General features: G+C 46.4%; 2 protein-coding genes across 4 annotated transcripts in view; both read left to right on the top strand.

Annotated features, from left to right (window-relative positions):
- LOC137529039 (complement component C6-like) overlaps window positions 1–22262 on the top strand; it is a 183304-nt gene that overhangs the window by 146533 nt on the left and 14509 nt on the right. For all 3 annotated transcript variants that reach the window (XM_068250936.1, XM_068250929.1, XM_068250944.1), the window contains 2 exons: window positions 8772–8963; window positions 13146–13224. In XM_068250936.1, the coding sequence (XP_068107037.1) occupies window positions 8772–8963; window positions 13146–13224 (271 nt within the window). The remainder of the gene's footprint in view (window positions 1–8771; window positions 8964–13145; window positions 13225–22262) is intronic.
- Window positions 2805–22262, top strand: part of RPL37 (ribosomal protein L37) — a 263271-nt gene continuing 243813 nt past the window's right edge. The window contains exon 1 of the mRNA XM_068250980.1: window positions 2805–2808. Coding sequence (XP_068107081.1) covers window positions 2807–2808 — 2 coding nt within the window. The 5' untranslated portion in view covers window positions 2805–2806. The remainder of the gene's footprint in view (window positions 2809–22262) is intronic.

The following is a 22262-nucleotide window of genomic DNA, read 5'->3' as shown; positions in this document are numbered from 1 at the left end:
ATCCGCCCACAGAAGAGAGCAGCGGCCAATCAGAGCCCCACATCGCTGTGAGCCGGGGACTGTATCCGCCCACAGAAGAGAGCAGCGGCCAATCAGAGCCCCACATCGCTGTGAGCCGGGGACAGAGCACAGCAATCTGTGCGTGTTTCAAAAAAGAAAAAAATGCGCTGTTTAAACATACAGTAGAGCCACCAATAAGTATGGACTCTACCTTCTCCAGCCAGCACAAAGTAAGGATCTTCACCTGCCCTTCGGGCAGGAAGGAGGGGGGAGTCGGGGGTGCACGGGTAGGGTAGTTAAGGGCTGCACACATATTTCTAACGGGGAGGGGGGTATGGAGATTCTTTCTGGCCCCACACGGTTTTTTCTGGGGGGTTATTCTCAGGCCTCTCACATGATGTTACCTGGCAGGGGGAGGGGTTGCTCTAAGGCTCAGGGCCGGATTTGTACTTTTTACCGCCCAAGGCCCACTATCCCCAGCCGCCCCAGCGTCCTAAAATCCCCCCCCCCCCCCCCAAACATGGCAGGGATTAGATCGTAGGCTCCTCTGAGGACAGTTAGTGAAGTGAATGCAGGGATTACATTATAAACTCCTATGAGGACAGTTAGTGACATGATGGCAGGGATTAGATTGTAAGCTCCTTGGCGAGTGGCACATTCCGTGAGTGACAGGCAGCTCAAAAATCACTGTAAGTGGCCTTTCCTCCCCTGGCTGCCAGATCTGGATGTTAGTAGCCGCCCACCGCTATATGCAGACTGAGTAGCAGGACGATTGTTAACTGCTACTGCCACCCTGCTGCCCACAGCCCGCCCCTTGCTTTCCTGGTGCCCTAGGCCATGGCCTATGCGGCCTTGCCTGAAATCCGGCCATGCTAAGGCTACACATGCTATGTTACCTGGGAGGGTGTAATTCTTTTGCCCTCTGATTGTTGTGGGGAATGGGACTCTTATGATGACAGTGTATGTGTGGGGCTGACATGTGTCTGAGTGGATCTGAAGGAAAGGATGAAGGTGCCTTTTATGTGAGGTAGAGAGGTTGTTTCCAGAGAGGGCTTGTGATGGAAGATTGTGTGTGTGTGTGTGTGTATGTGTGTACACAGTGTGTGTCTGTGTGTCAAACACGCATAATTTTTTTCTGGCGGAGTTGATTATTGTGATCAAATCTGTTGGTTGTCTGTCATTCCATAAGCCGCATCGATAGTAAAAATCGATCATAAATTACAATCGGACTGTAAATTTCAATCAGTCGGATGCGTCGGGGGAGCGATGGTAGATCGACAGCCCATAGGGGTGCCTCGAAAAATTTCTAGATCGCCAAGGGTGCCTTTAACCGGAAAAGTTTGAGAACCACTGGGTTAGCCATATGGGTGCCACTGCAGCCCCCCCATATAGGTTAGCCATATGGATGCCACTGCAGCCCCCCCCCCCCCCCCATGTAGGTTAGCAAATAGCAAAATGGTGCCCTGGGCTTGGCCACTGCCCCTGTATAGGTTAGCATGGCCGGCCAGGCATGGGTGGTGGTTGGTCAGCAACTCTCTCTCCCCCCCGGCCCCCATCGCCCCATAACCCCCCCTCCCCCGGCCCCCTCACACCTCTGTCCACAGACCACAGCAGCCAGCACCACCAGGCCCATACTTACACAATCCTGCAGCTTGCCTGGTGTGGGGTCGGGTGACGTGTCGGGTCGCTCCTTGGGTGACACACGGGTCCAGTCCAGGCCTCCGGCTCCAGGGCACGATCCTCCGCTCCGGCTCCAGTCGCAGCACTCTCCAGTACACGGTCCGCTCCCTCCCCGTGAGGCCGTCGCGACTTCACTCCTCCTTCCTCCCCGGAACTATAAAGTAATTGCCGGGCCGGCCGCCAGGGAGTAGATCAATGCGCGCCAGCTGGAAGTAGTCCCCCTCCTCACCAGCCACTTTTAGAGATGAGGGGGGGCAGGGGGGGGGGGGGGGCGCTCTGTTATAACTATCGTGGGAGCCCGGACCGGCATTATAATAATTTAAAAAAAGTCCTCTCAGCTACGGGCCCCCTGTGACGTAGGGCTGCCGCAGGCCCCATATTAACTGCTATGGTTGCTATAGTGATTGCTACGCCGCTGAATGAGAGGTTGCTTACCTAACTTTTGGCATTTCACTGACAAGATCTCCCTTCAGTCGGGGGCACCCCTAGCTACTTAATACTGAGGGTACCCCTAGCTACCTAATTCTACGGGACACCTGTAGCTACCTATCACAGGCAAGGGAAGTAAGGGAGAAGTGACAGCTGGGACCGCCAGCACACTTGCAGTGTGGTTCGGCGGATGTTTGTAGGTTCACGGAGGGCGAAGTCTAAGGTGCCAGGACATCTGTGCCTATAGGCTCCTGTAATGTAAATCGGGGCCTGGCTGCAGCCACTAGGGCAGTAGCCCTCAGTAGGCAGTACCAACCAGTGTTTGGGAGTCTTGCCCAATGTCTCCTCACTGAATAGGTGTTGGCTTACTGAACAGGAAGAGCCGAGATTCGAACCTTGGTATCTTGTGTCAGAGGCAGAGCCCTTAAAAGGGTTCTGTGGCCCTTTTTCAAAATGCAATTTAAATTAAGAGATATGTTCCTTTCATAAGTACAAATCTTTTTTCCCTTGTCTTGTTTAGAAACAACTGTGCTATCTCTCTCCTGCTCCTTTGTAAATATTCGTCTATTGTGCTGCAGGAAGAGGCAGAAAATACAGTAGTTGTTCCTCCCTGCTATCTGCCTCTCCCTCCCCCTGCTGCACGTCATCTGATGAGTCATCCCTGACCTTTCTGTGTGCTCCAGCTAGCAGGGGGAAGATCTGCCTTGCTTCAGTGAGGCTGACAGCAGGGAGGAGATCTGCCTCCTGTGGCTTCAGCTCAGCTCTGCTACACAGCAGTACAGGGAGATTGTGTACTGACCCAGAAGCACTTTACATTGCAGCCATCTTGCCCAAAGGTTTAAAAGTTATGTTTTATTAATTGAGTTATTTATTGGCAGTGGGGAGTGGTGAAAATAGGAGAAATGAAGAGGGGGAATAACGGGGAAAACAGTAATATGTTTATTTTAATGTGCTGCAAATTCATCATAGATCTTCTTTAAAGCAGACCTGAACTCAGAACATCCTCTCTGCTCTAAAAGATTATGACTTTTAAAGAAAAACATTTCTTTGTTACCACTGATACAAATCCTGCAATACATCTGCCGTGTGTCTACTTCCTTCTTTCATGGAAGCAGACATATTGCTAACAACCTGTGTTTACAAATTAGCAGCTATGCCATGTAAGAGGAGATTCCTGAGCTGAGCTGACACAGAGATCAAATTATAGTGCACAGATGAGGGGGAATTAGGCTAAACTCTCTAAATATACAGTATACAGGGTGCATTGCTCTGTTTTCCTTCTGTCCTGTGCAAGAGTTCAGGTCCACTTTGACCAGTACACTATCTAGCCGAGGGAAGAACCATCAGCTCAGCTGTGATGACGTGCCACAAGTATACCGTAAACCTACTGTGCTTGCATATCAAGATGTTGCTCCCTTATCAAGTCAAAATGTCATTCAAGAGACACTGAAGCGAAAAAATATATATGATATAATGAATTGGTTGTGTACTATGAATAATTACTAGAAGATTAGCAGCAAAGAAAATATTCTCATATTTTTATTTTCAGGTATATGGTGTTTTTTCTAACATTGCATCATTCTATAATATGTGCAGATTACACAACACTCAGCATTCAAAATGACTCTTTCAGAGCAGTCTGTGAAATAATGACCTCTCCTCTGCCAGAGAAAAAGTAAATAGTTAACTAACAGTTGAGATAATAAAAGTCAGAAACCAGCCCTCTCCACCACTTTTGAAAGTCGTAGAGATAATGGCTTTTTTGTATAGAGATAACAACTGGAGTTTCTTAACTCTTCCTGTACTGGAAACAATTAGACTGATGTATCTGATCTTAATGTTTTATTTCTTAGCTGTACTACACATACAAATCATAATATCATAGTTTTTTTTTCGCTTCAGTGTCTCTTTCAAATTGTTCATTCTCTTGCAAAGGGCTTGCAAACCAAATTACTGTCAATCCAAGATCATACTGTATTCCTCTGCACAAAGCACACAGCAATAAAATCAAGAACTAATAATAATAACATTGCATACTGTATTATGAGCACAGATAATCCCTTATGTTCTCTACAATTAGGGGGTATAGAATAAATAAAGGCTTGGGTAAATCCTGCTGATTTTTCATTGCATAGGAGAATCTAGTGTTAACATTTAGCGATGAATGAGAGGAGAGTACTCCCCAAAGACAGGACCGCCCACTCACCATCCTGATTGGCTGGCCACTTATTGCTCTGTCATTGGTTAATGGTAATCACATGTTGTGTATAAAAGAGAGATTTAGTTTCCTAGGCAATGGAAATATTCTTTATCGATACAAAATTCCAGGTGAAATGTTTGCAATTTTCAAGCCTACCACTTTAATAATACTGTAGATCTAATAGAAATGATGCTGTCACCTGATTCAAGCAAAAACAGCCAGATCAGGTGACCCTCATCTCACATCAATGGCCAGTTTTAACCGGGCTAGTAAAAAAGGGCGCACAGGGAAAGTGGACAAAAAGGGCGCCGCCATAGACTGCAATGCAAAATATCGGCTATTCAGCGCCCGACAGGAAAAAAGGGCACCCGAGAAATAGCGGTTACAGGGATCGTGTTAACAAAAGGTTTCGTTTACAGAATAAGGTTTATAACAAATATCGTTTACAAGTTCGTTTTGAGTTTGTGTTATACTTATTTTTTCCTTTTTAAATTTCGCTTATATCAGTTTTTACTTATTATTTAGTTTAAAATTTCGCTTACAAAGGTATAACAACTAAATTTTCGTTTACACTTCTTTCATCATTTAAAAATTAGTTTTCATATGTATAATGCGTAAATACCGTTTTCAACCTTATTGTATTAGAAATACATCGCTTTTGGTATTAACTTTGCCAGGGGGGTCTAGGGGTTAGGGATAGGTACAGGGAGGGTTAGGTATAGTTACAGTATAATATACGCAATCAGGGGGGTCTTAGGTTTAGGCACCACCAGGGGGGTCTTAGGGTTAGGCACCACCAGGGGGGTCTTAGGGTTAGGCACCACCAGGGGGGTCTTAATACCGTTTTCAACCTTATTGTATTAGAAATACATTGCTTTTGGTATTAACTTTGTTTTTACACTTATAATGCGTTGATTATAGTTACTAAAATATCGCTTTTAATATTACTGTTATTTTAAGTTTGTTTTTACACTTATAATGCGTTGATTATAGTTACTAAAATATAGCTTTTAATGTTACTGTTATTTTAAGATTTCTAATGCTTGTAAGGCTATCTATTGTATTGTATATATTTATATATACTTTTCTCTATAATATTAATGTATACGTGATTTTAAGGCTATTTTAAGGCTATTTATTCTATTACAAATATATTAATTATTTTATTCATGTTATTTGTAGAGAAGTATTTTAAGGATTAACTATATTATTGTTTATATGTGTTTAGGGTGTTTGTGCGGTGGGGATGGTTAGGTTTAGGCATTACCAGGGGGGTCTAGGGGTTAGGGATTGGTACAGGGAGGGCACTGTGTGAGAGTAAGGTTAGGTATAGTTACAGCACAATATATGTAATATATACAATTTATTAAATTATATATATTTAAACAAAGAGGGGTCTATGGGTTAGGGATAGGGATAGGGAGAGATCTGTGTGAGCCTACAGTTAGGTATAATTACAGTAAAATATCTGTAAATCTTACCATTGCATTGCTATGCTTAATAGAAGTGTAAATATCGTTTTTGTTATAGACGATATTTGACGTTTCTTTTCAGAATTCGTTTGTTGTTATAGACGGTATTTTGCCATTTCATTTCCGTTTATTTAACCTATTTAGCACTAAATTTTCGTTTACAACCCCTTAAAAGATAAATATGGTTTTGCATTAAAACTTAAAATTTCGGCTATACCCCGCGCCCTTTTTTCCAGGCGCCCTTTTTTGATAGACGCGTTTTAACCACTTATGCCTTTCGCGGCAGTATATATACGTCTCGCAGGACTTCAATTCCTGCCCAGGGGTGTTCTTGTCACTGTCCATTAGTACACAGATCAGTGAATGGGAACACAGATCCTGTTCACAGATCTAAGTGCCTGTGATCAATGATCACCGGCATCAATGAGATGTCTTGGTCAGAGGCGGACTGACCATTCGGGCACTCGGGCATGGACCGAGGGTCCGTGGTCAGGGGGTGGGCCTGCCAGAGCACCCTGAGCAGGAGGGGAGGCAGCCAGTGAAAGGGAGCAATGGGCACAGTGGCGGAGAAGGGGGCGTCTTCCCCCCCCCCTTCCCTCACCTTGGGGCCCCCCTTCCTGGCTCTCCACTCTGGATTAATGTTTAAGTCTCGGCGCAGCGGCTGACAGCGGGCGGGGACTTACCGCTGTTACACAGACGCCGGAGGGAGCTGTGATCTGTGTGCCGCTAGTCTGGTCTACTCAAGACCAGACTAGTGGCGCACAGAGCAGAGCTCCTTCCGCCGGCTGAAACAACACCCGCTGTCAACCGCTGCGCCGATACTTAAACATTATCTGGAGGGGAGAGCCAGGAAGGGGGGTCCCAAGGTGAGGGAAGGGGGGGAGACGTCCCCCCTTCTCCGTTGCTGTGCCCATCGCTCCCTTTCACTGGCTGCCACCCTTCCTGGGGACACCTATACACCTAGCTACATATACTGGGGACACCTACAGACCTGGCTACATATACTGGGAACACCTATACACCTGGCTACATATACTAGGGAGACCTATACACCTGGCTATATATACTGGGGACACCTATATGCCTGGCTGCATATACTGGAGACACCTATAGACCTGGCTATATTGGGGACACCTATACACCTGGCTGCATATACTGGGGACACCTATAGACCTGGCTACATTTATTGGGAACACCTATACACCTGGCTACATATATTAGGGAGACCTATACACCTGGCTACATATACTGGGGACACCTATACGCCTGGCTGCATATACTGGGGACCAGGGGCGTAACTAGTAGCCACCGGGCTCCCCTGCAGAGATTCTGATGGGTCCCCCTGGGGCCCGCTCAGGGTCGTTTTGGGGGGGCAGGAGGGGACGCAGCATGAGGGGAAAGCCAGGGCCACACTTGGCTGGGAGGGGGGGACGATCCCCCCCTCCCTCACCTCGGGGCTCTCCCCTCTGCACTCCCCTCCAGCTTAAATTAGTGTCTGGGCAGCGGCAGGCAGCGGGCAGATACATACCTTGCATTCCACCGCACATACTCCTCGCTCTAGTGTCTGACGCAACTTCCTGTTTATACAGGAAGTGACGTCAGACGCTAGAAAGAGGAACATTCCCGGTGGAACGCAAGGAAGGTATATATCTGCCCGCTGCCTGCCGCTGCCCAGACACTAATTTAAAGGGACTCCGAGCAGTGCAGAAACTATGGAAAGATGCATATCATTTTAAAGCTCTCTTTCTCCTCTTTCCAAAGATATATAAATCACCACCCTACGCCTTTTAGTTTTCGCTATTTTCGCGATTGAAATTGCCGCGGCCACGATTTCAATCGCGAAAATAAAGAAAACTAAAAGGCGTAGAGCGCCGATTTAGGTGTCGCCAGAAAGAGGAGAAGGATAGCTTTAAAATGATATCCATCTTTCCATAGTTACTTGTATTACACAGAACGACACTTTCCCCAGTGTCAGCAGCTCCATTCAGCAGAAAAAGTCGGCCTGTGTAATACAATGTAACTATGGAAAGATGGATATCATTTTAAAGCTCTCTTTCTCCTCTTTCTGGCGACACCTAAATCGTTGCCCTACGCCTTTTAGTTTTCTTTATTTTCGCAATTGAAATCGCGGCCGCGGCAATTTCAATCGCAAAAATAGCGAAAACTAAAAGGCGTAGGGCAGCGGTTTATATATCATCGGAAAGAGGAGAAAGAGAGCTTTAAAATGATATGCATCTTTCCATAGTTTCTGCACTGCTTGGAGTCCCTTTAAGCTGGAGGGGAGCACAGAGGGGAGAGCCCTGAGGTGAGGGAGAAGGGGACCGTCCCCCCTCCCCTCCGAGTGTGGCCATGGCTTTCCCCTAATGCTGCCACCCCTCCAGCCCCCCCAAAACGGCCCTGAGCGGGCTCCAGGGGGTGGGGGCCTGGCCCCACCCATGACCATGCCCACACTCTGTTGCATGACCACACCCAGGGTTGTTTATCAGTGTAAAATATCTGTTGTCAGTAAATTATTATATCTTAGTCTGTAAAAAAATAACGTGGAATGTTTCACTCCCTATCTTTATACCTCCTTGAATACACCTCAAATTTGACATGCTATTTTCTCCTGTATTGCCCTGTATTTTCAATTCAAGCTTCTTTTTTGTTAAAAAAAAAATATATATATATATATATAATAGCCAAAAACTGAGAAATAATTATTTTTTTCAATTTTTTCATATTATTCCCATTTAAATGCATTTAGAATAAAATAATTCTTACCAAAATTAACCCACTGAAAGCCTAATTAGTTGTGAAAAAAAACAAACTGTAGATTGTTTTGTTGTGATAAGTAATGATAAAGTTATTGGCAAATGAAGGGGAGGAGCGTTGAAATGTGAAAATTGCTCTGGTCCATGATGGTAAAAACCCCTCAGTAGTGAATTGGTGATTAATCAATGTGTGTTTTGTGTTTTCCCATGAGAAATCTGTAATTTTTTGTCATTCAGGAGCATCATGTCCCAGGCCAGCCGCCACTCAGGATGTGTCAATATTTCGATTTAAGTCCGAGTATAAAGCTGGTGAAGTCATTCAGTTAAGTTGTCCATCTGGGTTTTCTCTCACGGGTGAAAGCCGCTATTCATGCGGATACAATTATGAGTGGGATCCTCCTGTTACGAGGGAGCTCAGCTGTGAGAAAGGTACTGGTCCATCAGTAAGCCTACAGTTATAAAATGACTGTCCTAGTTTATGTGTGCTTAACCACTTGCCAACCGCGCACTCATAACGCGCGTCGGCAAAGTGGCAGCTGCAGGACCAGCGACGCAGACATGTGTCGCCGGCTGCAGGCTAATTAATCAGGAAACAGCCGCTCGAACGAGCGGCTGCTTCCTGTCGATTCACGGCGGGGGGGGGGGGGCTCCGTGAATAGCCTGCGGGCCGCCGATCGCGGCTCGCAGGCTAAATGTAAACACAAGCGGAAATAATCCGCTTTGTTTACATTTGTACAACGCTGCTAACAGTAGCAGCGTTGTACTAGATCAGCGATCCCCGGCCAATCAGCGGCCAGGGATCGCTGTCACATGACAGGCAGGAGCTGTCCTGTTAGAGGCTGTCACATGCAGGATCGGATCTGTCCTGTTAGAGGCTGCACAGGACAGATCCGATCCTGTGCAGCCTTCGATCTCCGGGGAAGGGAGGGTGGAGAGGGAGAGGGGGAATCCTGCGGTGGAGGGGGCTTTGAGGTGCCCCCCCCCCGGCAGCCACACGCAGGCAGGAGCAATCAGACCCCCCCAGCACATCATCCCCCTAGTGGGGACAAAAGGGGGCGATCTGGTCGCTCTGCCTGGTGTTTGATCTGTGCTGGGGGCTGTAGAGCCCACCCAGCACAGATCAGCGAAATCAGCGGGGTAAAGGCTGGGTCATCAAGTGGCTGAGGTGGGTTTGTGAAATTATATTAGGACACAGTAACACGTTCTGTATACAATCACCTGCCTCTGTGTCTATCTACATATTTTTTATATTACAATTTACACATATAATAACATTAAAAATTAACGGTTTATTTCCCACACCAAAATATTACCCAAATAAAAATTGTAATGGAAAAAAAAATTACAATAAAAAAAACAAAAAACCATAAATAGTTACCTAAGGGTCTGAACTTTTTAAATATGCATTTGAAGGGGGTATACTACGAACATTTTCTAAATTATAAGCTTGTAAATAGTGATGGATGCAAAACGGAAAAAATGCACCTTTATTTCCAAATAAAATATTGGCGCCATATATTGTAATAGGGACAAAATTTAAATGGTGTACTAACTGGGACAAACGGGCAAATAAAATGCATAGGTTTTAATCATGGTAGCATTGATTATTTTAAAGCTATAATGGCTGAGAACTGAGAAATAATGAATTATTTCCATTTTTTCTTATTAATCCTGTTAAAATGCATTTATAGAAAAATAATTCTTAGCAAAATGTACCACCCAAAGAAAGCCTAATTAGTGGCGGAAAAAACAAGATATAGATCAATAAATTGTGATAAGTAGTGATAAAGTTATTGGCGAATGAATGGGAGGTGAAAATTGCTCTGATGCATAAGGTGAAAAATCCCCGCGGGCTGAAATGGTTAATACGCGGCGGTATCACGTCTAACAGTCTCTGAGTGGCGATTGCCACTGGGAGACTGAAGGCGGAGCAGAGCTCCTCCTTCCAAGTGGAGATGTGAGTGCATCAGCGTGTGCTCTCCTGCAATCCCCATTCCAGGCCATTCACGCCAATCGGCGTGGAGTGGTTGGCAAGCAGTTAAAGAGGCTCAGAAACTACATTTAATAGAATGTGCTACCATATAAAGGATACCCAATATTACGTTAATTAGCCTGGTTTCAGCATCAGAGACACTTCCTATATCTATATATTGCTGTATGTTGGTATGTAACCCCGGCCTTCCCAGTGATGTTCAGCCTAGGTTATGATGTCACATGGCCTTCTTCTCCCAGTGCACTCTGGGAGAAAAGGTGTTGTTTCAGCTCACTTCAAAACTTACAACAAAACAAACATTCGACAGTGATGCACCTTGCCAGCAGTTAATAGGTTGTCACCTGTGATATATTTAATCATGTAAATCAGGGTGAAGAAACATATTCCATGTGTACCATCTCTGAACAGCAGCCCTTATCTTTATGTACAGCTTCCCTTGGGTGGCAGCAATCCTCTTCCATGTGTTGCTTCCCATCTGGAGCCTTCTCTTCCATGGACAGCAACACCTCTACCATGTCTAGCCTCTCCCTTGGGCAGCTTGCCAGCCTAGACCTGGGCCTGAGAGGCCGTTTCAGAAAAATCGCTCTTTTAGTATTTATGCCTGCATTAGGTTTGAATTTAGCCACTTGATGAAAGATTAACAGACAGAAATATTCCATGCCTCCCAACTGTCCTGATTTCACCGGGACTGTACCGGGTTAAGAGGCATGGTCCCATGTTCTGCAGCACCCCCCCTCCCACCATGATGTCATGGCAGTGGAAGAATGCTCTGACAGCCTGAGTAGTACAGCTGAAGATAAAATCATGCCACATCACCTGGCCTGTCATTTCAGCCAGCAGAGTAGGGATTGCCAGGGAAAGTAACTCACCCGCTTTCCCTCAAGTGTGAAACTCTGCCCCCCATTGGCAAAAAGACTGTGGTTGATTTCTGCCCAAAGTGTTTCCAAAGCTCTGTGGCAATCCCCCCTGCGTAGCTGTGGCCCCCCCCCCCCCCCCCCCAGCTCAGCAGTAGACCTGAACAATCTATTTTTTGAATGGTCATAACCAGCGATTTCTGCAATTACGTCAATTCCTAAGGGGGGGGGGGGTTTGAAGGAGCGGTTTCAAACTCTCCCCTGCGGCCCGCAGCATCGCCAGTGTTGGATATATCTTCCGGCACGAGTCCAACGCAGTGCGTCCTCTCTCGCCACCTGCCGACTCTTGTGCACGGCATACTTCCTGCTTACAGGAAGTATGCCGTGCATTAGAGCTTGCAGGAGGAGAAGTGGATATCGCTGGACTCGTGTTGGAAGGTATGTCCAGTACTGCTGCAGCTTCGGGGACAGAGGGGGAACAGAGAGTCACAGAGGGGGCACAGAGAGACACGGAGGGGAACAGAGAGACACAGAGCAGGCGCAGAGAGACACAGAGACGCACAGAGGGGAACAGAGAGACATAGAGCAGGCACAGAGATACACAGAGGGGGCATAGTGAGACACAGGAGAGACACAGAGGGGGAGGCACAGATAGAGACTGAGAGGGGAGACAAAGAGGCCCAGGGGGTCACAGAGGGGGCACAGAGAGGGCGCCAGAGGGGGCACAGAGAGAGAGCCAGAGGGGGCACAGAGAGAGACTGAGAGGGGAGACAGTGAGGCCCAGGGGGTCACAGAGGGGGCACAGAGAGAGCGCCAGAGGGGGCACAGAGAGAGACTGAGAGGGGAGACAGAGAGGCCCAGGGGGTCACATAGGGGAGGCACAGAGAGAGAGCCAGAGGGGGGCACAGAGAGTGAAAGGGGAGACAGAGGGGGCACAGAGAGAGAGCAAGAGGGGGCACAGAGAGAGGCACAGAGGGGAGACAGAGAGACCCAGAGGGGGCACAAAGAAAGACACAGAGGTGGCATAAAGAGAGAAAGAGGGACAGAGAGGCACAGAGGAAGAACAAACGGGCAAAGAGGTGGGGACAAAGCTTGATTTGAAGGTAACCGTGCATCGAATCGATATCTCAATTTTGGACAGAAATCGCACAATTCAATTTTTTCCTAAAATTGTTCAGGTCTACTCAGCAGCTACCTATTAGGCAGCAGCTGCTGAGCTGGAGGCGGGCCACGGCAACACAGGTGTGGGTGGCTGCAGAGCTTGGAAAACACTTTGGGCAGAAAACAACCACGGCGGATTTGCTGGTGCGGGGTGGAGTTTCACAATAATACTGAGATACAGGCACGCCAGTGAGTAACTTACTCTGCAATCGATGATTCTAGCATAACTTACAAAGAGGTTCAAATGAAATGTATTATGTATTACAAACCTAGGTGCTCTTTGAAGTGTCAGACACATTGATGTTAAACAGCATGACTTCCGCTTTGAGGGTGACTTTACTAATACAACTAGTAGACCTAAGCCTGTTAATATAACGGGCTCTAGGTCTTCCTCACAACCCACCTCTGTGATCGCCGCCACTGCCGCCTGCACACCTGCCACCATGCGCACCCATGCCCTCCTCCTCCTGTCCCATCGGCTGTCCGTGCTGCAAATGCGCAGTAGTGCAAGCGCACAGACACAAGGACAGGGGACGCAGAGACACTTACTGATTATTATATAGGATGCCTGCCCTGCTAACAGGTGTTTTGTGTTGTATTCAGACAATCAAGGCAACTGTAAGCCTGGACAGAAGCAAGTTGGCTCAAGCTGTGTCTGCATGAACCCTGAAAAGGATTGTGGGTAAGGTATACATACTGTACAATTCATTTTGGTGTTTTCTGAATTGACAGCGTTGATTGTTAAATACCGGTATATATTTACCGGTAATGTGTTTAATCTATATATATAATAGAGTAAGTGCCTCAACCTTCAAACAAGAAGAAGAAGTAGCGCCCCACCCCCAGGGCCGGTCCAAGCAATAAGAAGGGGCTGGTCCAAGCAAGAAGAAGAAGTAGTGTCCTATCAAACCAAGGGCAAAAAGGGATAATTTGCATATTCAGTAGCAGTGCATTGTGGGTAACCACAAATGTTCACTTATAGCTGAATTATTGCAGATTTGCTTCTGTTTTAAGAAGGAAAATTACACCAAGATTTGCTTTTTTTTAGTAGGAGGGCTTTTGGGTCTATTTTATCCTCCTATACATTCTTAGTAGTTTGGGTCACCCTGAGCTGCTTGGTTACTCTGTTGTACTGGTCCAAGCCCTATCTCATACAGCCGTATCGATCCCTGCTACGTATTGATGAGGACCAAATGTCTGAAACAGGCTGTCACATGTGGGATTGATATGACTGTGTAAAACTTAAAGCTATAGGCTTGCTTGGCTTACTAAGGGTGAAAAGGAATAATTTGCATATTTAGTAGCAGTGCATTGTGTGTAATTACAAATGTTCACTTAGGCCTGGTGCACACCAAAAACCGCTAGCAAATCTGCAAAATGCTAGCAGATTTTGAAACGCTTTTTGTTATTTTTCTGTAGCGTTTCAGCTAGCATTTTGCGGTTTTGTGAAGCGTTTTTGGTGTAGTAGATTTCAGATATTGTTACAGTAAAGCTGTTACTGAACAGCTTCTGTAACAAAAACGCCTGCAAAACCGCTCTGAACTGCCGTTTTTCAGAGCGGTTTGCGTTTTTCCTATACTTAACATTGAGGCAGAAACGCATCCACAATCCAAAAAATGCCTCACCCCGGGAGTATGCGTTTCTGCAAAACGCCTCCCGCTCTGGTGTGAACCACCCCATTGAGATACATTGACCAAGCGGATCCGCAGCCGCAAGCGGCTGCAGAAACGCTGAAAAAGCCGCTTGGTGTGCACCAGCCCTTAAGAAGGCAAATTACACCAAGCTTTGATATTTTTAGTAGAAGGTCTTTTTGGTCCCTTTTATCCACTAGAGATGCGAAGTTCGGATCTTTTCAATGGTTCGGATGATTTGAATCGGATCATTGAAAAGATCTTTGATCCAAATCTCAGATCATTTTACTAGGGAAGCATTGGGGGGTGTGAAACGACTAGCAGGACAGGACTTTCCCTGCAGTGGACAGACAAAGAAAGGGAGGGGGGTGGACAGACAGAGAAGGGGAGGGTGGACAGACGGACAGAGAAGGGGAGAGGGGTGGACAGATAGAGAAGGGGGGATGGTGGACAGAGACGGGCAGGGAGTGAACAGAAGGGAGGAGGTGAACGAAGAGGGGTAAGCAGAGAGCAGAAATGTTTTTTTGCACACAATACCCAATTGCAATCATATGCTTTACATATATTTCACCTATATGTTCATCTGTATACTCTGAATGCAAACGTCTCACAGTGAAAGAAAGCATTCCCCATTTCTCACCTTGAACACATCATAAATTTAGGGAGAAGATAAATGCAGCTGTTTAGAGCAGTGCAGGAGGATCATATTGCACAGCAATCACAGTGCCTGTGTTCCAAGCTGTCTGCAGAGTTACTGAGCTGTGCTTCTCAGCCAAACGTTTCCCATTTGTTCACAACTACAACAGCCAGCCTATAATCAGCAGCACATTGCAGCCAGTAGTGTGCTCCACACATATCTGGCAGCCAGTGACACCCATGTCCCCTCTCCCAACTACCTGTCCCTGCAAGGCTGGCTGGCTCCCCTCCAACTGAGCGATCCATCTCCGCTCTGCTTCCAGGACCCCGCTGCCTGCTGAGAGAGGGGGGCATGCCGCTCCTGGCTCCACCCCTTTTGATCCGAATCTGTTCATTTTGATGATCCGGATGATTCGACTCACAAAAGAGATTCGGATCAAAGATCCGAATCGTTCATGATCCGGACAACACTATTATCCACCTATACATGCCGAGTGGTTTGGGTCACCCTGAGCTGCTTGGTTACTCTGTTGTACTGGTCCAAGCCCTATATCATACAGCCATATCAATCCTTGCCATGTACAGATGAGGACCAAAAGTCTGAAACAGGCTGTCACAAGTGGGTTTGATATGGCTGTGTAAAATTTAAAGCTATAGGCTTGCTATACACCAACTAAGGGTTACTAAGGGTGAAAAGGAATTGTTTGCATATTTAGTAGCAGTGCATTGTGGGTAACCACAAATGTTCACTTATAGCTGAATTCTTGCAGAATTCCTTCTGTTTTAGGAAGGCAAATCACACCAAGCTTTGCTTTTCTTAGTAGGAGGTCTTTTTGGTCCCTTTTATCCCCCTATACATTCTGAGTGGTTTGGGTCACCCTGAGCTGCTTGGTTACTCTGTTGTACTGGTCCAAGCCCTATCTCATACAGCTGTATCAATCCCTGCCATGTACTGATGAGGACCATAAGTCTGAAACAGGCTTTCTACATGTAGGTTTGGTATGACTGTGTAAAATTTAAAGCTATATGCTTGCTATTAGTGTTGGGCGAACACCTAGATGTTCGGGTTCGCGAACTTTCGCCGAACATCGCCGTGATGTTCGGGTGTTTGACCCGAACTCCGAACATAATGGAAGTCAATGGGGACCCGAACTTTTGTGCTTTGTAAAGCTTCCTTACATGCTACATACCCCAAATTTGCAGGGTATGTGCACCTTGGGAGTGGGTACAAGAGGAAAAAAATTTTTAGCAAAAAGAGCTTATAGTTTTTGAGAAAATTGATTTTAAAGTTTCAAAGGGAAAACTGTCTTTTAAATGCGGGAAATGTCTGTTTTCTTTGCACAGGTAACATGCTTTTTGTCGGCATGCAGTCATAAATGTAATACATATAAGAGGTTCCAGGAAAAGGGACCGGTAACGCTAACCCAGCAGCAGCACACGTGATGGAACAGGAGGAGGGTGGCGCAGGAGGAGAAGGCCACGCTTTGAGACACAACAACCCAGGCCTTGCATGAGGACAAGAAGCGTGCGGATAGCAATTTGCATTTTGTCACCATGCAGTCATAAATGTAATACAGATGAGAGGTTCAATAAACAGGGACCGGAAACGCTAACCCATCACAGATGTTCATTGTTCATGTTACTTGGTTGGGGTCCGGGAGTGTTGCGTAGTCGTTTCCAATCCAGGATTGATTCATTTTAATTTGAGTCAGACGGTCTGCATTTTCTGTGGAGAGGCGGATACGCCGATCTGTGACGATGCCTCCGGCAGCACTGAAACAGCGTTCCGACATAACGCTGGCTGCCGGGTAAGCCAGCACCTCTATTGCGTACATTGCCAGTTTGTGCCAGGTGTCTAGCTTCGATACCCAATAGTTGAAGGGTGCAGATGGATTGTTCAACACAGCTATGCCTTCTGACATGTAGTCCTTGACCATCTTCTCCAGGCGATCGGTGTTGGAGGTGGATCTGCATGCTTGCTGTTCTGTGTGCTGCTGCATGGGTGTCAGAAAATTTTCCCACTCCAAGGACACTGCCGATACCATTCCCTTTTGGGCACTAGCTGCGGCTTGTGTTGTTTGCTGCCCTCCTGGTCGTCCTGGGTTTGCGGAAGTCAGTATGTCGGCGTACAACTGGCTAGAGGAGGGGGAGGATGTCAATCTCCTCTCTAAAGTCTCCACAAGGGCCTGCTGGTATTCTTCCATTTTGACCTGTCTGACTCTTTCTTCAAGCAGTTTTGGACATTGTGTTTGTACCGTGGATCCAGAAGGGTATAAACCCAGTAATTGGTGTTGTCCAGAATGCGCACAATGCGTGGGTCGCGTTCAATGCAGTCCTAGGCCGAAGAGGTCATAGCCTAGGGTCACAAAAACCTGTTTATTTGGGCAATTTCAATGGTGGCGAGTCTGACGTACATAAATCGCAGCAATGGCCGTTAGCAACGTCTGAATCTCACGAAATGTCTCATGCAGGTAGAAGACATATTGTTAGACTTGGGCTCCAAAGATGGGTTCCCTACATCTCTGCAAACCAGAGTTACAGGGCTCCAAATTTGGTAAAATCCCCCATAGGCTTTCATTGGGCCTCCTATTTACAGTTCCAAAATCTCACATCTTTTCAAAGGGCAATTGCTCAGCAGTGGCAAATTTTCTAGCATTGTAGGGACCCTTAGGGGGAACATGACTGGTGAGTTTCTGGCCCCTAGGCCGAATAGGTCATAGCCTAGGGTCACAAAAACCTGTTTATTTGGGCTATTTCAATGGTAGTGATGGTGACGTACATAAATCTCAGCCATGGCCGTTAGCAACGTCTGAATTTCACGAAATGTCTCATGCAGGTAGAAGACATATCGTTAGACTTGGATTCCAAAGATGGGGTCCCTACATCTCTGCAAACCAGAGTTACAGGGGTCCAAAATTGGTAAAATCCCCCGTAGGCTTTCATTGCCTCCCTATTTCACTTTCCAAAATCTCACATCTTTTCAAAGGGCAATTGCTCAGCAGTGGCAAATTTTCTAGCATTGTAGGGACCCTTAGGAGGAACATGACTGGTGAGTTTCGGGCCCCTGGGTCGAAGAGGTCATAGCCTAGGGTCACAAAAACCTGTTTATTTGGGCTATTTCAATGGTAGTGATGGTGACGTACATAAATCTCAGCCATGGCCGTTAGCAACGTCTGAATTTCACGAAATGTCTCATGCAGGTACAAGACATATTGTTAGACTTGGATTCCAAAGATGGGGTCCCTACATCTCTGCAAACCAGAGTTACAGGGGTCCAAAATTGGTAAAATCCCCCATAGGCTTTCATTGCCTCCCTATTTCACAGTTCCAAAATCTCACATCTTTTCAAAGGGCAATTGCTCAGCAGAGGCAAATTTTCTAGCATTGTAGGGACCCTTAGGGGGAACATGACTGGTGAGTTTCAGGCCCCTAGGCCGAAGAGATCATAGCCTAGGGTCACAAAAACCTGTTTATTTGGGCTATTTCAATGGTAGTGATGCTGACGTACATAAATCTCAGCCATGGCCGTTAGCAACGTCTGAATTTCACGAAATGTCTCATGCAGGTAGAAGACATATTGTTAGACTTGGATTCCAAAGATGGGGTCCCTACATCTCTGCAAACCAGAGTTACAGGGGTCCAAAATTGGTAAAATCCCCCATAGGCTTTCATTGCCTCCCTATTTCACTTTCCAAAATCTCACATCTTTTCAAAGGGCAATGGCTCAGCAGTACCAAATTTTCTAGCATTGTAGGGACCCTTAGTGGGATCATGACTGGTGAGTTTTGCCACTGCTGAGCCATTCCTCTTTGAAATGGTGTGAGATTTTGGAACGGTAAATAGTAGGCCCAATGAAAGCCTATGGGGGATTTTACCAATTTTGGAGCCCTGTAACTCTAGTTTGCAGAGATGTAGAGACCCCATCTTTGGAATCCAAGTCTAACAATATGTCTTCTACCTGCATGAGACATTTCGTGAAATTCAGACGTTGCTAACGGCCATGGCTGAGATTTATGTACGTCACCATCACTACCATTGAAATAGCCCAAATAAACAGGTTTTTGTGACCCTAGGCTATGACCTCTTCGGCCTAGGGGCCCGAAACTCACCAGTCATGTTCCCCCTAAGGGTCCCTACAATGCTAGAAAATTTGCCACTGCTGAGCAATTGCCCTTTGAAAAGATGTGAGATTTTGGAACTGTAAATAGGAGGCCCAATGAAAGCCTATGGGGGATTTTACCAATTTTGGACTCCTGTAACTCTGGTTTGCAGAGATGTAGGGACCCCATCTTTGGAATCCAAGTCTAACAATATGTCTTCTACCTGCATGAGACATTTCGTGAAATTCAGACGTTGCTAACGGCCATGGCTGAGATTTATGTACGTCAGCATCACTACCATTGAAATAGCCCAAATAAACAGGTTTTTGTGACCCTAGGCTATGACCTCTTCGGCCTAGGGGCCCGAAACTCACCAGTCATGTTCCCCCTAAGGGTCCCTACAATGCTAGAAAATTTGCCACTGCTGAGCAATTGCCCTTTGAAAAGATGTGAGATTTTGGAAAGTGAAATAGGGAGGCAATGAAAGCCTATGGGGGATTTTACCAAATTTGGAGCCCTGTAACTCTGGTTTGCAGAGATGTAGGGAACCCATCTTTGGAGCCCAAGTCTAACAATATGTCTTCTACCTGCATGAGACATTTCGTGAAATTCAGACGTTGCTAACGGCCATGGCTGAGATTTATGTACGTCAGACTCGCCACCATTGAAATTGCCCAAATAAACAGGTTTTTGTGACCCTAGGCTATGACCTCTTCGGCCTAGGGGCCCGAAACTCACCAGTCATGTTCCCCCTAAGGGTCCCTACAATGCTAGAAAATTTGCCACTGCTGAGCAATTGCCCTTTGAAAAGATGTGAGATTTTGGAACTGTAAATAGGAGGCCCAATGAAAGCCTATGGGGGATTTTACCAAATTTGGAGCCCTGTAACTCTGGTTTGCAGAGATGTAGGGAACCCATCTTTGGAGCCCAAGTCTAACAATATGTCTTCTACCTGCATGAGACATTTCGTGAGATTCAGACGTTGCTAACAGCCATTGCTGCGATTTATGTACGTCAGACTCGCCACCATTGAAATTGCCCAAATAAACAGGTTTTTGTGACCCTAGGCTATGACCTCTTCGGCCTAGGACTGCATTGAACGCGACCCACGCATTGTGCGCATTCTGGACAACACCAATTACTGGGTTTATACCCTTCTGGATCCACGGTACAAACACAATGTTCCAAAACTGCTTGAAGAAAGAGTCAGACAGGTCAAAATGGAAGAATACCAGCAGGCCCTTGTGGAGACTTTAGAGAGGAGATTGACATCCTCCCCCTCCTCTAGCCAGTTGTACGCCGACAGACTGACTTCCGCAAACCCAGGACGACCAGGAGGGCAGCAAACAACACAAGCCGCAGCTAGTGCCCAAAAGGGAATGGTATCGGCAGTGTCCTTGGAGTGGGAACATTTTCTGACACCCATGCAGCAGCACACAGAACAGCAAGCGTGCAGATCCACCTCCAACACCGATCGCCTGGAGAAGATGGTCAAGGACTACATGTCAGATGGCATAGCTGTGTTGAACAATCCATCTGCACCCTTCAACTATTGGGTATCGAAGCTAGACACCTGGCACAAACTGGCAATGTACGCAATAGAGGTGCTGGCTTGCCCGGCAGCCAGCGTTATGTCGGAACGCTGTTTCAGTGCTACCGGAGGCATCGTCACAGATCGGCGTATCCGCCTCTCCACAGAAAATGCAGACCGTCTGACTCAAATTAAAATGAATCAATCCTGGATTGGAAACGACTACGCAACACTCCCAGACCCCAACCAAGTAACATGAACAATGGACATCTGTGATGTGTTAGCGTTTCCGGTCCCTGTTTATTGAACCTCTCATCTGTATTACATTTATGACTGCATGGCGACAAAATGCAAATTGCTATCCGCACGCTTCTTGTCCTCATGCAAGGCCTGGGTTGTTGTGTCTCAAAGCGTGGCCTTCTCCTCCTGCGCCACCCTCCTCCTGTTCCATCACGTGTGCTGCTGCTGGGTTAGCGTTACCGGTCCCTTTTCCTGGAACCTCTTATATGTATTACATTTATGACTGCATGCCGACAAAAAGCATGTTACCTGTGCAAAGAAAACCGACATTTCCCGCATTTAAAAGACAGTTTTCCCTTTGAAACTTTAAAATCGATTTTCTCAAAAACTATAAGCTCTTTTTGCTAAAAAAAATTTTCCTCTTGTACACACTCCCAAGGTGCACATACCCTGTAAATTTGGGGTATGTAGCATATAAGGAGGCTTTACAAAGCACGAAAGTTCGGGTCCCCATTGACCTCCATTATGTCGGAGTTCGGCTTGAACACCTGAACATCGCGGCCATGTTCGGCCCGAACCCGAACATCTAGATGTTTGCCCAACACTACACGTGACCCGTTCGGCCAATCGCAGCGCTAGCCGAACGTTCGGGTAACGTTCGGCCATGCGCTCTTAGTTCGGCCATGTGGCCGAACAGTTTGGCCGAACACCATCAGGTGTTCGGCCGAACTCGAACATCACCCGAACAGGGTGATGTTCTGCAGAACCCGAACAGTGTCGAACACTCAAGGGAGAGAATTAGATTTTGTCATATCTTCATCATGACTTCATCAAAGCCTGCAGTGAAGAGAAAGATTGATGACATTTGAGGATTTTTTTGTGTGAAATCCCTTATGCGGCCCAGCATCATCCTGACTTTGCCTCCTGCGGCCCCCAGGTAAATTGAGTTTGAGACCCCTGGACTAAGGGAATGACACCAAAAGGGCAGACCATGCTTTCTCCATAGCTCCACTCAGTTCTACTGCAATATAGGCATGAGACTCCTATATCTAAGCATGTTCAAAGTCAGAAACTGACACTACTTTGCTTCGGTCTAGTTCAGTTAAAGCAAACCAGTGTGAAAATTCTGGCAGCAGTTGAAGGACCTACATGACGCGCGGTGCAAAGGTACTGCAAAAAGGTGTCATGGAGTTCCTTTGCCTTCCTCCACACAGTTGTTATGTATTTGCGCTTTTCCAAATGCAACAAAATTGGGCATGCTTCCTTCGGAAATCCTCAACAGGAGGTGAAGCAACCAACCGCATCTGAAGACGGCTGAACGTCCTTGTGCACAGGCCGTAAAGGTGGCCACACACCATACAATTCAAAGATCCAATTTTACACCAATTCAATGAATACAATTGGTTGTACCAAAAAGTCAAAAGGTTTTTTTATCATTAATTCGATGAAACTGATCGAATTTCCTGTTTTTATCTGATAAAAGAAAATCGGAAGTGTTGCATTTTTCTGATCATTGTATATGAAAATTGAATAGTGTGTGGTAGATTGACAATTTCTTGATGTACAGACCTAAGCCATTTTT

Source organism: Hyperolius riggenbachi, chromosome 1, assembly GCF_040937935.1.
Source record: "Hyperolius riggenbachi isolate aHypRig1 chromosome 1, aHypRig1.pri, whole genome shotgun sequence".
Classification (NCBI taxonomy): Eukaryota; Metazoa; Chordata; class Amphibia; order Anura; family Hyperoliidae; genus Hyperolius; species Hyperolius riggenbachi.
This window is presented reverse-complemented; position numbering and strand designations above follow the sequence as displayed.